The following is a 13,100-nucleotide window of genomic DNA, read 5'->3' on the forward strand; positions in this document are numbered from 1 at the left end:
CCAAGGGGATGGTGTCCCCGGTGTCCCCAGTGTCCCCGGTGCTGGGCATCATCCTGCCAAGGGGACGGTGTCCCTGGTGTCACCAGTGTCCCCGGTGCTGGGCATCATCCTGCTAAGGGGACGGTGTCCCTGGTGTCCCCAGTGTCCCCGGTGCTGGGCATCATCCTGCCAAGGGGACGGTGTCCCTGGTGTCACCAGTGTCCCCGGTGCTGAGCATCATCCTGCCAAGGGGACGGTGTCCCCGGTGTCCCCAGTGTCCCCGGTGCTGGGCATCATCCTGCCAAGGGGATGGTGTCCCTGGTGTCCCCAGTGTCCCCGGTGCTGAGGATCATCCTGCCAAGGGGACGGTGTCCCTGGTGTCCCCAGTGTCCCCGGTGCTGAGGATCATCCTGCCAAGGGGACGGTGTCCCTGGTGTTCCCAGTGTCCCCGGTGCTGGGCATCATCCTGCCAAGGGGACGGTGTCCCTGGTGTCCCCAGTGTCCCCGGTGCTGAGCATCATCCTGCCAAGGGGACGGTGTCCCTGGTGTCCCCAGTGTCCCCGGTGCTGGGCATCATCCTGCCAAGGGGACGGTGTCCCTGGTGTCCCCAGTGTCCCCGGTGCTGAGCATCATCCTGCCAAGGGGACGGTGTCCCTGGTGTCACCAGTGTCCCCGGTGCTGGGCATCATCCTGCCAAGGGGACGGTGTCCCTGGTGTCACCAGTGTCCCCGGTGCTGGGCATCATCCTGCCAAGGGGACGGTGTCCCTGGTGTCACCAGTGTCCCCGGTGCTGGGCATCATCCTGCCAAGGGGACGGTGTCCCTGGTGTCACCAGTGTCCCCGGTGCTGGGCATCATCCTGCCAAGGGGACGGTGTCCCTGGTGTTCCCAGTGTCCCCGGTGCTGAGCATCATCCTGCCAAGGGGACGGTGTCCCTGGTGTTCCCAGTGTCCCCGGTGCTGAGCATCATCCTGCCAAGGGGACGGTGTCCCTGGTGTTCCCAGTGTCCCCGGTGCTGGGCATCATCCTGCCAAGGGGACGGTGTCCCTGGTGTTCCCAGTGTCCCCGGTGCTGGGCATCATCCTGCCAAGGGGACGGTGTCCCCGGTGTCCCCAGTGCTGGGCATCATCCTGCTAAGGGGACGGTGTCCCCAGTGTCCCCAGTGCTGGGCATCATCCTGCCAAGGGGACGGTGTCCCCAGTGTCCCCAGTGCTGGGCATCATCCTGCCAAGGGGACGGTGTCCCCAGTGTCCCCGGTGCTGGGCATCGTCCTGCCAAGGGGGACGGTGTCCCTGGTGTCCCCGGTTCCCCGGTGCTGGGCATCATCCTGCCAAGGGGACGGTGTCCCTGGTGTTCCCAGTGTCCCCGGTGCTGGGCATCATCCTGCCAAGGGGACGGTGTCCCTGGTGTCCCCGGTGTCCCCGGTGCTGGGCGTCATCCTGCCAAGGGGACGGTGTCCCTGGTGTTCCCAGTGTCCCCGATGCTGGGCATCATCCTGCCAAGGGGATGGTGTCCCTGGTGTCCCCAGTGTCCCCGGTGCTGAGGATCATCCTGCCAAGGGGACGGTGTCCCTGGTGTCCCCAGTGTCCCCGGTGCTGGGCATCATCCTGCCAAGGGGACGGTGTCCCTGGTGTCCCCAGTGTCCCCAGTGCCGGGCATCATCCTGCTAAGGGGACGGTGTCCCCGGTGTCCCCGGTGTCTCCGGTGCCGGGTATCATCCTGCCAAGGGGACGGAGCCCCGAGAGCTGGGTACCGCTTCCCCGGGACACTGTTCCTTGTCCCCATTTTGGCCACCCCAGTCCCATGGGACCGAAGCCACCCATAAGTGGGAGACAATTGGGGCAGGACTGGGGGCTCCTGGAGGGCACCCATGGGTGCTCAATCCCGTAGCATCCCCCCAAGAATCCCCCCCCCCTGGCTTGTGAAAGAGCCCCAAAAGAAGAAAAAAGAAAAATCCCCTGGTGACTCATTTTGGGCCAACAGCCGGAGAAAGCAGAAGCCGGGGGAGGTTGGGGGGGGATCTGGCTACTGTCCCCCCACCCCGGGCTAGAGTAAGGGGTGAAGGAATCTGAGGGTGACATTAACCCTTTCGTTCCAGGAATGCACCTGCCTTCTTAATAATAACAACGTGATTTAATGAAAAAGGGTTAAAAAAAAAACCAACCAACAAAAAAACCCCCACTTGGGTTTCTATTCCTGGCTTTGGTTTCTATTCGAGTAGAACTGGGGGGGGGTCTGAAGGCTGGGGAGGGGGGCAGGGGACGGGGTCCCCTGCCTCAGTTTCCCCTTGCGCAATTGTTGGTGCTTGCGTGCTCCAGCCTGCGGGGACTCACCATCGGCTCTGCTCGCCTGGTGGGAATATATTGAATTTCAGGCTCCTGGGGGGGTGGGCTGAGCGCCCCTGGGGGGGGGATCGGGCCCCTGAGGGTCTCCACTCCGACAGGAGTTGAGGAAAAGCTTCTTCCTGGGGTGGGGGGTCGGTATTTTTCAATCCCATAGAAGAGATGCTGGAGGAAAAGGGGAATTACGAGGTTGAAAGACGTCGCTGGGGTGATAGCGGCCATCGGTGCATTGAAAGGTGTCAGGGCTCAGCCAGCGTGCAAAGCCCTGCCTGAAAGGGAAATGAAGGAGGAAAAGGGGAAGGAAAAGGGGAAGGGGAAGGAGAAGGAGGAAAAGGAAATGCAGAAGAAGGAGGAGGAAAAGGAAGAAGGAGGAAAAGGAAAAAGAAGGAAAAGGAGAAGAAGGAAAAGGAAACAGAGAAGAAAACAGAAAAGAAAAAGGAAAAACAGAAGAAAAACAAAGGCTGGCTGCTGGGGGTGGCACCCGCAGCCCTTTGGGGCATGAACTGCGGCGAGAGCGTTGGGGATCCCACAGGGTCTGGGGGGGCTTTGGGGTTGCAGGACTCGCCTCCTCCCGCGGGTTAATCCCCTTGGGGGCTGGTGTAGGAACGCGGCTCTAGTCTGAAGCCTGATGCTGTAGGTTACGAACATAAAGCTGTGAAAGAGCTCCCTGGATTTAATTACCCCATGATTAACCAGCGCAATCACCGGGAAAACAGCCTCTTCAGGGAAGCACACGTAAGCTGAGCCCCCCCAGCACCAGGGAGGTGCTGCACCCACACCGGCTCGGGGGTGGGGGTGTGTGTGTGTGGTTATTTAGGAGGTAAAAACCCACCTTGATTTAGGGGAGCAGCCAGAGCCAGATGCGTTTGGGTGCTGCTGCAGCGCTCTGGGTGCTGGGTGGGGGCTTTGGGTGCCCCCATCAAGAGGGGGGCTGTGGGCTGGAAAAGGAGGCAGCAGCCACGGTACCAACACCTTGCACCCCAACGCGGTGGCACCAGGGAGCAGCAGCCTGCCCGTGAGGGTCTTTCAAGGGAGAGTTAATTCGTGGGGCACTAAGAGAGCTTAACAAGGTCAGCTGGGCTGTCCCAGCAGCCACGGGACCTAGCTAAGCTCAGCCCAGGCACAGAGCCTGTTGCTGCTGGCCCCAGCCAAGGCTGGGCGTGGATGTGTGTGTGTGTGGACGCATAAATCCGCGGGGCTGTGCACCTACACCAGTGCCTGCGACCCTAAAGGAATGTCTATCTGCAAAGGGATGCCCAGGGACCCCAATACACCCCGCCTGTGGGCTTGGCAGGGGTGCAGGCAGCACCTTTGGCGAGGGTGGAAGGGGTGCAGGCAGCACCTCTGGGTGAGCACAAACCCTTTCTCCCATCCTGAAGATACCCAAGGGTGGGGTGCAACAGGCATGGAGTGAAGCATCTTCTTTTTTGGCACCTCCATCTCGTGGCACATCCTGCACGGGCCGGGGCAGCGCTCAGCCTCTTCCTGCCCGCGGGGGGAGGAAGAGCGGAGGCTGCGAAGGCACTTGGTGGAGGAGCTCGAGCCCAGCCGCCCCGTTTTCTCTGCATGGAGGTGGCCCGATGGCTTTTCTCCGGCGGCTTTTTGGCTTTACGGAAAAGAAGAAGCCGCCGAGGCGGTACGAGCACGTCAGGCGGGATGTTGACCCCGAGGAGGCCTGGCTGGTGCTGGGCGAGCTGGGCGACGGCGCCTTTGGCAAGGTCTTTAAGGTAGGAGAGCACCCTGAAACGCTGCCCGTGCCCCTGAGGGTTTTGCAAATGGTTTTTATTTTAAGTGCTGCCTTGCACTGTGCCGCTTCCGGCACGCACAAAGGTAAAAAGCCTCTAAACAGCCCCAAATTTCTAGAGGAGGATGGTGGGGTCCTCACCTGGCGCTGGCTCAGCCCACCTCCAGCCTTCGGTACGTGGAGAGCCACTGGTCCCTGGAGCCGGCCCATTTGCTTGCGGGTGTTTACCTCCCTGGTTGGAGCAAGGGGGTTGAGACGGGGATGTTTTTCTCCGAAACCACGGTGCAGAGCCTGAGCGCGACAGGAAACCCAAATTTGCTGCTCATCAGAGCCACGGCAGCAGCTGCCTTCCGGGGCTGGTGGCTCACAGCAGCGATGGTCCTTGCCCTGGCCAAACCCATCCCCTCTTCTCTGGCTTTTTCAGGGCGGCCGAGTGCCTTGGTATCACTCATGGGATGGGGTTTCACTGTGGAAGCACCCAAAGGCCCTTGGCGGGGGTTTGCTGAGCCCCCTGTGTCGATGCTGGCTGTGGCAGTGCCTGCAGGCACTATATGGCATCCGTGGGAGGACGTAGCTTGCGGAGGGTTTTGGGATACAGCGGGATGTTCCAGGGCCCGTGCACGGAGCGGCACAGCCGCGCCGGGGGCATCTGCGCACCAGCCCCACACGGAGCGGCCGCGCGTCCCTCTCCCTCCTGGCTCTGGTGACGGTCCCCGTGTCTGTCCCCGGCATTTGGCTCAGCGGCACCGAGCACCTGGGGAGGGCTGTGACGGGGCCAAACTTCCCCCTCGCTGAAAATTGCGGGGCTGCTCCTTTCGTACCCCACGAGCCCCCGTGAACCCCCCCCCCCAGGCACAGAACAAGGTCACGGGGGCGTTGGCGGCCGCCAAGGTGATCGACACCCCGAGCGAGGAGGAGCTGGAGGACTACGTGGTGGAGATCGAGATCTTGGCTTGTTGCGACCACCCCAACATCACCAAGCTGCTGGATGCGCTCTACTGGGATGGGCGGCTCTGGGTGAGCTGCGGAGGGTGCTGGGCCCCCCACCCTGGGCATGAACCAGGGCCCTGCTGGCATCTCAGGGCTGGGGGACTCGGTCTGGAGGGGACATGTTTGCAGACCAGGGTGGGAAACCTTGACTACACCCTCTCCCTGCAGATTCTGGTGGAGTTTTGTCCTGGAGGGGCTGTGGATGCAGCGATCTTGGGTAAATAAATGGTTTTTTTTCCAGCTGGCGTGCGGCCATCGGAGGGTTTGGGGTGGGATTGCCAGATCTCACAGTGTGGAAGGGAGTCCTGGGCTAGCGCAGCACCTCCAGGAAGGAGGATGGGCTGGGGTGAGCCTTCCTCCGGGTGCCCCCCAGCTTTGCGGGGAGTGCTGGGCAGGAGGCATCGTTCGCGGCAGGGTTCGTTTGCGCTAATGGCAGAGCTGGAGAAAGGGTTGACGGAGGAGCAGATCCGAGTGGCCTGCAAGCAGCTGCTGCTGGCGCTGCAGTACCTGCACGGCTGCAAGATCATCCACAGGGACGTGAAGGCTGGCAATGTCCTGCTCACCCTCGACGGGGATGTCAAGCTGGGTGAGTCCCAGGGGAACTGGGGCTCCGTGGGGCAGAGGGAGACCGGGAGTGAAGCCTCAGGGGTGCTTTGCCCCAGGCATCCTCTCTAACTGCCACTTTCTGCTCTGCAGCCGATTTTGGCGTCTCGGCCAAAAACTCCAGCACCGTCCAGCGCAGGGTGTCCTTCATCGGCACCCCGTACTGGTAGGTGTGGGGCAGAAATCCCTGGGGGTGGTGGCGTTTGGGAGAGCAGGCAGGAAGGTGGGGGGAGCCCAGGTATCCTGCTCCTCCTGTGGAAGCTTGCAACCATCTCCTCAACACCAGGAGCATCTCAAGAAAGCTCCCGTTGCCTCCTCCAGCCAACACCGGCTCCAGGGTGGGCTTCTCAGTAGCATGAGACTATGTAGGCAGAGGACAGGCGAGGTGCTGGTGGGTGCAAGCCCTCCTCGGGTGGTGTTGGAGGAGTTGGGGTTGAATTGCACCCCTCTGCCTGTAGGGTTGTAGCTGAAGGGGACGGCACCTGGGTTTGCTTTCAGGGGGAGATACTAGCCCCTGTCCCGGGGCAGGCTGGACCTCTTCCCCTCTCTGCCACGCACAGGATGGCCCCGGAGGTGGTGCAGTGTGAAACGTCCAAGGAGAGCCCCTATAGCTACAAGGCTGACATCTGGTCGCTGGGCATCACGCTGATTGAGATGGCCGAGATGGAGCCCCCCTACCACGAGCTGAACCCCCTCCGGGTGCTGCTGAAGATTGCCAAGTCCCAGCCGCCCACCCTGCGTCACCCCAAGAGGTGGTGAGTGCCCGTGCGGCGATTTTGTCCGGAGAAGGGCAGCGGGGCTGGGGCAGGGTCTGGAGCACAAGTGTGCTGGGGGAGCTGGGGGGGTTTAGCCTGGAGAAGGGGGGGGCTGAGGGGAGCCCTTCTCGCTCTCTGCAGCTGCCTGAGAGGGGCTGGAGTGAGGGGGGGGCTGGTCTCTGCTCCCAAGTCACCAGTGACAGGGCGAGAGGGAACGGCCTCAAGCTGCGTCAGGGGAGGTTTAGGTTGGAGATGAGGGGAAATGCCTTCCCTGCCAGAGCGGTCAGGCCCTGGCACAGGCTGCCCCGAGAGGTGGGGGAGTCACCGTCCCTGGGGGGGTTCAAACAACATTTAGCTGTGGCACCTGGGGACGTGGTTTAGGAAGCCTGGGGGTGTTGGGCTGGGAGTTGGCCTTGATCCTGGAAGTCTCTTCCAACCTTAATGTTTCTATGAATCTGAGATGTCACCTCAATGCTGGTGATGGGGGGAGATGTTGTCCCATGGGGCAGCTCCTGCTTGAAGTCATGTCTGGGCAGATGGGGTGGGCTCTTGGTCCATAAGTGATGCTGGTTGTGATTCCACCAAGCCCAGTTCCAGAGGTGGCACCATGGGCTTCCCATCACCCCACCTTTGCTGCAGAAGGTGGCAGTGGTGGGCAGCACTGGGGTGGGGACCTTCTGCCAAGGTGCTAGCAGAGCCTGAGTGTCCCAGGCATCACCCCAAGGTCTGTGGGGTCCACAGTGGGGGTGACGGGGAGCTTCTGGCCCTGTGCTCACAGGGACATTCCCACAGGTCTGAAGACTTCAAGGACTTCCTGAGGAAATCCTTGGAGAAGAGCCCTGAGGCACGGTGGTCGGCCAGCCAGCTCCTGCAGGTGGGTAGCGCCCATCGCCACCTGCCCAGGGTGGTGGGACCCGTCCCCGGTGCTGGTCCCACTCACCTCCCTCGCTCCCACCCAGCACCCCTTTGTGGCCGGCATCTCTGACAAGCGGCCGCTCCGGGAGCTGGTGGCTGAAGCCCGGGCTGATGTGCTGGAGGAAGAGGATGAGGAGGAAGGTCCGGTCCCCTTGGTGCGTGAGTAGCGGCCAGCCGGGGTGCAAGATCCCTCCAACCCTTTCCATGAGCTCATTAAGCCTCACCTCTCGCCCGTTGTCCACCCCACAGCCTGGGCAGGAGCATGGAGAGTCCTCCTGCCCCCCGACACCAGGGGGTCCCCATGAGCATCAGCCCCCGGACGCAGCAGAGAGAGTCGGTGAGGAGCCGGGCGTCCCATCCGACGTCTGGGCGGTGGCAGAGCCCAGGACCAAGGGAGCGTCCGACTTCTTGAAGCACATGAGGAGGAGGTCCGAGCCCGGGGGCTCTGTGAGGCTCCCTGCAAAGAGGCCATCCGAGTTTCTGAAGCTGCTGCGGCGCAGGTCATTTTTTGGAGGGATGAAGTCCCAAGAAACAGCTAAGGAGCAGCACGGTGCAGAGCCCAGTGGGCTGGAGATCACAGCGTTGGATGCTCCTGAAGGGACATCAGTCCTAGCAGAGGCAGAAGGAGAGACTCAAGGGCGTCGAAAGGAGGCGGCCAGTCCTCTGGGGACCCCCTGCAACGTGGCCGAGATCCCCCTGGGGCCACAGCAGGCAGGAGACCTTGCTGAACAGCAAGAGCTGAAGGCAGAGCAGGTTGGACCCAAGGCAGAGCCCCAGGAGGAAAGCCAACGTGCCGACTCATCACCGGAGGCCGAAACGCCCACGGAGGGACAGCTTGCAGCCCGACTGAGCCCTGTTTCGGCCCCCGAGAGCAATACAAAAAAGGAATCAATCAGAGACCCTACTTGTAACTCACTGTCCCTGCCTGCACCCACAGACGGGGACTGGGGCAGAGGCTCGGCCGTGGGGCGGCTGGTGGCAGCTCTGGACCTGTGGACCACGGGGACCAAAACCCAGAGCTTCGAGTCACTGGTGGAGCATCGGCACCGGGTTACTCGGTCATTACTAGTCCTGAAGGTTGAGGTTGGCCCCACTGGGGGTGAAGATGGCCTTGGGAAGGATGGTGATGGAGTAGGGAGGGCACCCATGGGACCTGAGGGTGCTGGAGAGCCTGGGGAGACTGAGCTGGTGGAGAAGGGGGTGCCACAGGGTGAAGAATTGCTGATGCCCAGTGCGATGGAGGAGGCAGTGGTGGGGTCAGATGTTCTCAAGGAGTGGCAGGAGCCTCCAGCCAGTCTGGGAGAGGCTGGAGAGAGGAACAACGAGGAAAGAAACTCGGCCGTGTGCGAGCCCATCACTGACTCCCTGATCCTGGTTGAGCGAGAGGTGGGAAGGAATGAGGAGGAAGCCACAGATGACACTGAAACCAGGGTGGAAACTTCTCCCAGGGAAGCCCTGGTGCCAGCAGAACTGAAATTGGAAGAGGATGTTGTAAAAGTGTGTTTGACTGGAGACCTTAAACCAGTGGGAGACGCAGCCAGCCCAGGAGAAGTGATGCTGGCAGGAGAGGAACCGGAGGTAGCCTCTGCAGCATGTGCAGGAGAGGGACCTGCAAGTGAGGAGGCCCAAAATTCAGCAAATGATGTGTTCCCCGTGGAGAACCCAGGGCCTCTTGAAGAAGAAACAGAAGAGAAAGCGGAAAACAGCCCCAGAGACAACCACTCAGGAGCTGGGAGCGGCTGGAAAGGACAAGATGGAAGTGATGGAGAGCTTGGAGAAGTCGGGGTGCAGGTTGCTCCAGCTCCTGAGGAACCACCAAGGGATGGACCTGGAGAGGAGGTGGGTGGCTTGGAGGGTTACGGAGCAGTGCCAGAGCCCCAGGAGGCCCTTGGTGGACATCCAAAGGCCACAAAGACCGTGAGCTTCGAGGCTGCCCTTGTCCACACCTCTTCCCAGGCGTGGGCAGGACGGGAAGCAGGGAACAGGCCAGATCCATCCATCACATCAAAGCAAGGGGAGGAGCCATGCCCTGTGGAAAACCCTGCAGAAGTACGCGGTCCGGGTGCCCTCCCCGCAGCAGCGCAGCCTTTCCCCTCTGCTGGGGAAGCCCAACAGGTGAGAAGCTCGCAGGTAACATGGCCATGTGAAGCTGCCCCCTCTTGCATCGGCTCCTATGTTGGGTTTACGTAGTTTTGGGCCATCTGAGCTCAAACCATCGCTCCTGGTCACAGGAACCTGCCTCACTCCAAAGGACAGTCAAGAAAACCCGGAGGTTTGTGGTGGATGGGGAGGAGGTGAGCGTGACGACCGCCAGGACTGTCGGCAAGGCTGGGGCAAGGGATGAGATGGTGCGCTCAGCTCGGTGAGTGATGCTGGTAGTGGAGGCGCCCCCAGGCACCTCCCGTCATTTCTGGACAAGGGGGAGAGGGTGTGGGAGGGAGGATGGGTCTGTGGGGTTCTGTGCAAAGCACAAGTGCTTGGCTTCCAGGCTTGGAAAACTCATCTGCCTCTCTGGCCGGGGTCTTCTCTGGCAGGAGAGCATGAGCAAGTCCTTCCCTGCATCCTCAGGGCTGTGCAGTGGGGACACACGGGGAGCCAAAACGTTCCCCAGCCCCGTATCTGGTGTGTCCAGCAGCCAGCTTAAGGAAAGAAGGGAAGACCCCCTCCCGTAAGCTCTCACGTCACCCAGGGGGAGTAGGAAAGGATGAAGGGGGAGATGGAGGGGCAGCAACATCAGCTGAGCTTGGGAGCACGGCCACCACAGACCTAACCAGCATCCTATCATCTCCCTTCTTGCTGGAGAAAGTAATCTTCATGATGTTGCACCAGGGCTGAGCTTCTCTCTTCCTTTAGCCACCTACAAGTCAGCCTTCCCGGGAGAGAGAGGTGCCTCCAGGGGCACCTTCAGCCCCATCTCACCCCGACTCCCCAAACTTTCAGGCGCCAGGAGCTCCGCGAGCTGCGAGTGCTGCAGAAGGAAGAGCAACGAGCTCAGAGCCAGCTGGAGCAGAAGTTTCACCAGCAGCGGGAGCAGATGTTTCGTCACATCGAGCAGGAGATGACGGTAACTGGACGGTCCCTTGGTGCCACGATACAGTCAGAGAGGGACACGTGTGATGTTGGGGGGATGTTGTCCCACTTTGGGAGATGCCAGGGTCTGGGAGGGGGTTTGGTTGCTTTGGTGGCTGCTTCTTCTGGTCCCTGCGTCCCCGGTAACCATACCCACATGGCAGCGCAAGAAGGAGTTTTACGACCGGGAGGTGGAGAGCTTGGAGCGGCACTACCGGCAGCTGAAGGAGCGCCGGGAGCTCGAGTACACGGTGAGGCTGCAAGACGAGGCCAAGCGCCTCAAGTCCCTCCAGGAGAAGGACTGCGGGAGGAGGATGCAGGAGCTGAAGGGCAATGGGAGAGAGGTGAGGGCCAGGGGCAGCACTGGCTCCTCCCGCCGCGCCAGCGGGAGCCCGGGGACCATCTCCCCTGGGTGCTGGGATGAAGCCCCTCCGTTGCCCACCACAGGAGCAGAGGTTCCTGCAGCAGCAGCAGGAGGAACTCAACGCAGCCCTGCAGAGGGTCGTCCAGGAACACAAGAAGAAGATGACGTCCATTGACTGGGAGTGCATCAGCAAGATCCATAGCCTCAGGAGAGGTGGGCTGGGCTGGGAGGAGGAGGATGGAGGGTTCTTGGGGAGCGGAGCTGGGGGTTTTTGGAGGTGGTCACGGTGCTGCGGTCTTGCCCTGCAGCCCGCGAGTCGGTGGTGTGGAGCATGGAGCAAGGGCACCTGCAGGAGAAGTACCAGCTCTTCAGGCAGCAGGTGAAGGAGCAGCATGCGCTGCAGAGGCAGCAGCTCCGCAAGCGCCATGAGAAGGTGAGGTGGGACCAGCTGGGGATGCTCCCCCAGCCCCGCGGCCTCCCAGCCCCCTCCTGGCTCACCCCCCACCCCTTCTGCAGGAGACAGAGAGGATGAACCGTTTCCACCAGCTCTTGCTGGAGGATCTGAGGAGTCAGCAGGCACAGGAGCGGGCTCAGCTGCTGAAAAGCCAGCGCTGCGATGCCAAAATCCGCCTGGCCCTTTTCAAAGACAACCTGAAGATCCAGGAGGCTAATGGGGCCAAGCAGAGGGAGATGTCCAAGCAGGTACAAGGACCTGGACTGGGCCAACGAGGCTCCCCAGCACAAAGTACGGGGAAATGCCCTGAAAAGCTGTAACCGACGGCTTTTGGGGAAAGGGAGGGTGACGTGGGCTGTCCCCCGCCGCAGTTCATGCAGCAGGAGGAGAGGCGGCAGCGAGCGCAGGCGCAGCAGCACCAGGAGCAGCAGGCGCAGCAGATGCAACAGCTGCAGCAGCATCAGGCTGAGAGTCTGGCAGAGCTGGAGCAGATGCAGGTACCAGGGGCCATTGCAAACCTGCCCACGCCAGGGGCTTCCCACACCCCTGCTACCGCTCCTCGAGCACCTTCCTTCCCGTTTCCGCCTCCCCTCTCCCAGAGCGAGAAGATGCACCTCTTGGCAGAGCAGGAGAGGCGGCAGCTGGAGCGGCTGGACCAGGAGCACGCCATGGAGCTCAGCGAGTGGAAGCAACGGCTGGCTGCCCGCAAGGAGGTGAGCTGTTGCGGGGGTCTGACAGAGGGCTGCTCTTGCCCCTGTGACACGAGACATGGCAGCACTGCTTTTCTTTCTCCAGATGCTGGAGGAGGAACTGGGGAACTCGCTGCCGGTGCGGCAGCGAGGAGGGCTGCACGGCCCCCACAGCAGCAACATCATCACCCGCTTCTTCCGCCTCCCCTCCTGACACTACGCCACTTACCGGGGGGCGAAAGGCAGGCAGCTGCCTGGGGACCGGTCCCACGGCTCTTCTGGGAGATGGGAGTGAAGGAACTCAAAGGCAGCACGAGGGGCAGCCGCCCCGGGGGTGCTGAGCCATGGGGCCGAGCAGCCGGGCAGGACGTGTTATGAGATCCTGAGGACGGCAGGTGTGGCTGTGTTCGAGCCCACCCTCGCCGCACCGGAGGGGCCGGGGTGAAGCAGGTGCTGCTACCCCAAATCACCCCAGAAGTCCCTCAGGGAAGTCTCCCCCACCGGTCTCCAAGCTGTGGATACAGGGGGCTGCTGGCGCTTCCCATGCAGAGCGCCCCTCAGCTGAATTGCAACTCAAGGAAATACATGGTTTCTTGAAGAAAGTCTGTTTGTGATTATTTTACTTAACCGCTGTCATCTTGTGCCCCACCAGTGCCTCCTGTGCCCCACAGCCTGCCCTCAGGCCAGCTCTCAGGGAGGGGGCTCTGTGCCCCAGCCTCTGGCCCAGGGATGCCCTTGGGGGCAGAGCTGGCAGCACTGGAGCCAGGTCTAGGCTCCACCACCCTGCACAGAGCTGTTCATCCACCTCAGCAGGGCCCCGAGGCCACTAATAACCCCTAACTGCCTTCCACAGGCCTCGCCAGGGGCCTTGACCCACTCCCACAGGCCAGGAGCTCTACTGAAGCTCAGCTCAAGGGCTTCAGCCCCACCAGAGATGTGCTGGGAGCGCTGGTCTCCCTGCCTCGTCACCTCAGACCCACAGATTGAAGTCCTGGCTCAATCTTGGACCTGCTTCGGCACCACGAACTTGCTTGGTGATCTCGACTCTCGGAGGAACGTGGCTGCCATAGCTGGGCTGGTCCTGCTCACACGGTGCAGGTACTGGAGGACGGGGTCCTGGCGGGTGGTGCTGGCCGTGCAATCCCCGGTTGCTCCTGGCTCACATTTCTTTAGGGAGCAGCTCTGCCAGTGCTGCTC

The 13,100-nt window shown here is 61.8% G+C and overlaps 1 protein-coding gene across 2 annotated transcripts; it reads left to right on the plus strand.

Moving 5' to 3' along the window:
• The first annotated feature begins 3,121 nt into the window (after positions 1-3,121).
• On the plus strand, positions 3,122-12,493 carry LOC135317151 (serine/threonine-protein kinase 10-like). Of its 2 annotated transcripts, XM_064472911.1 has the most exons (19): positions 3,122-4,047; positions 4,917-5,081; positions 5,223-5,271; positions 5,491-5,640; positions 5,751-5,823; positions 6,218-6,412; positions 7,205-7,286; positions 7,372-7,482; positions 7,577-9,166; positions 9,284-9,442; positions 9,559-9,689; positions 10,268-10,391; positions 10,561-10,740; positions 10,844-10,973; positions 11,069-11,193; positions 11,277-11,462; positions 11,586-11,711; positions 11,814-11,927; positions 12,010-12,493. In XM_064472911.1, the coding sequence occupies exons 1-19, from the start codon at positions 3,901-3,903 to the stop codon at positions 12,115-12,117; spliced, it is 3,945 nt and encodes a 1,314-aa protein (XP_064328981.1). In that variant the 5' UTR covers positions 3,122-3,900; the 3' UTR covers positions 12,118-12,493. The 2 variants fall into 2 exon arrangements, with proteins under 2 accessions (XP_064328981.1, XP_064328980.1); XM_064472910.1 differs by having other exon boundaries at positions 7,577-9,442.
• The last annotated feature ends 607 nt before the right edge of the window (positions 12,494-13,100 follow it).

Source organism: Phalacrocorax carbo, chromosome 24 (genome assembly GCF_963921805.1).
Source record: "Phalacrocorax carbo chromosome 24, bPhaCar2.1, whole genome shotgun sequence".
Taxonomy (NCBI): Eukaryota; Metazoa; Chordata; class Aves; order Suliformes; family Phalacrocoracidae; genus Phalacrocorax; species Phalacrocorax carbo.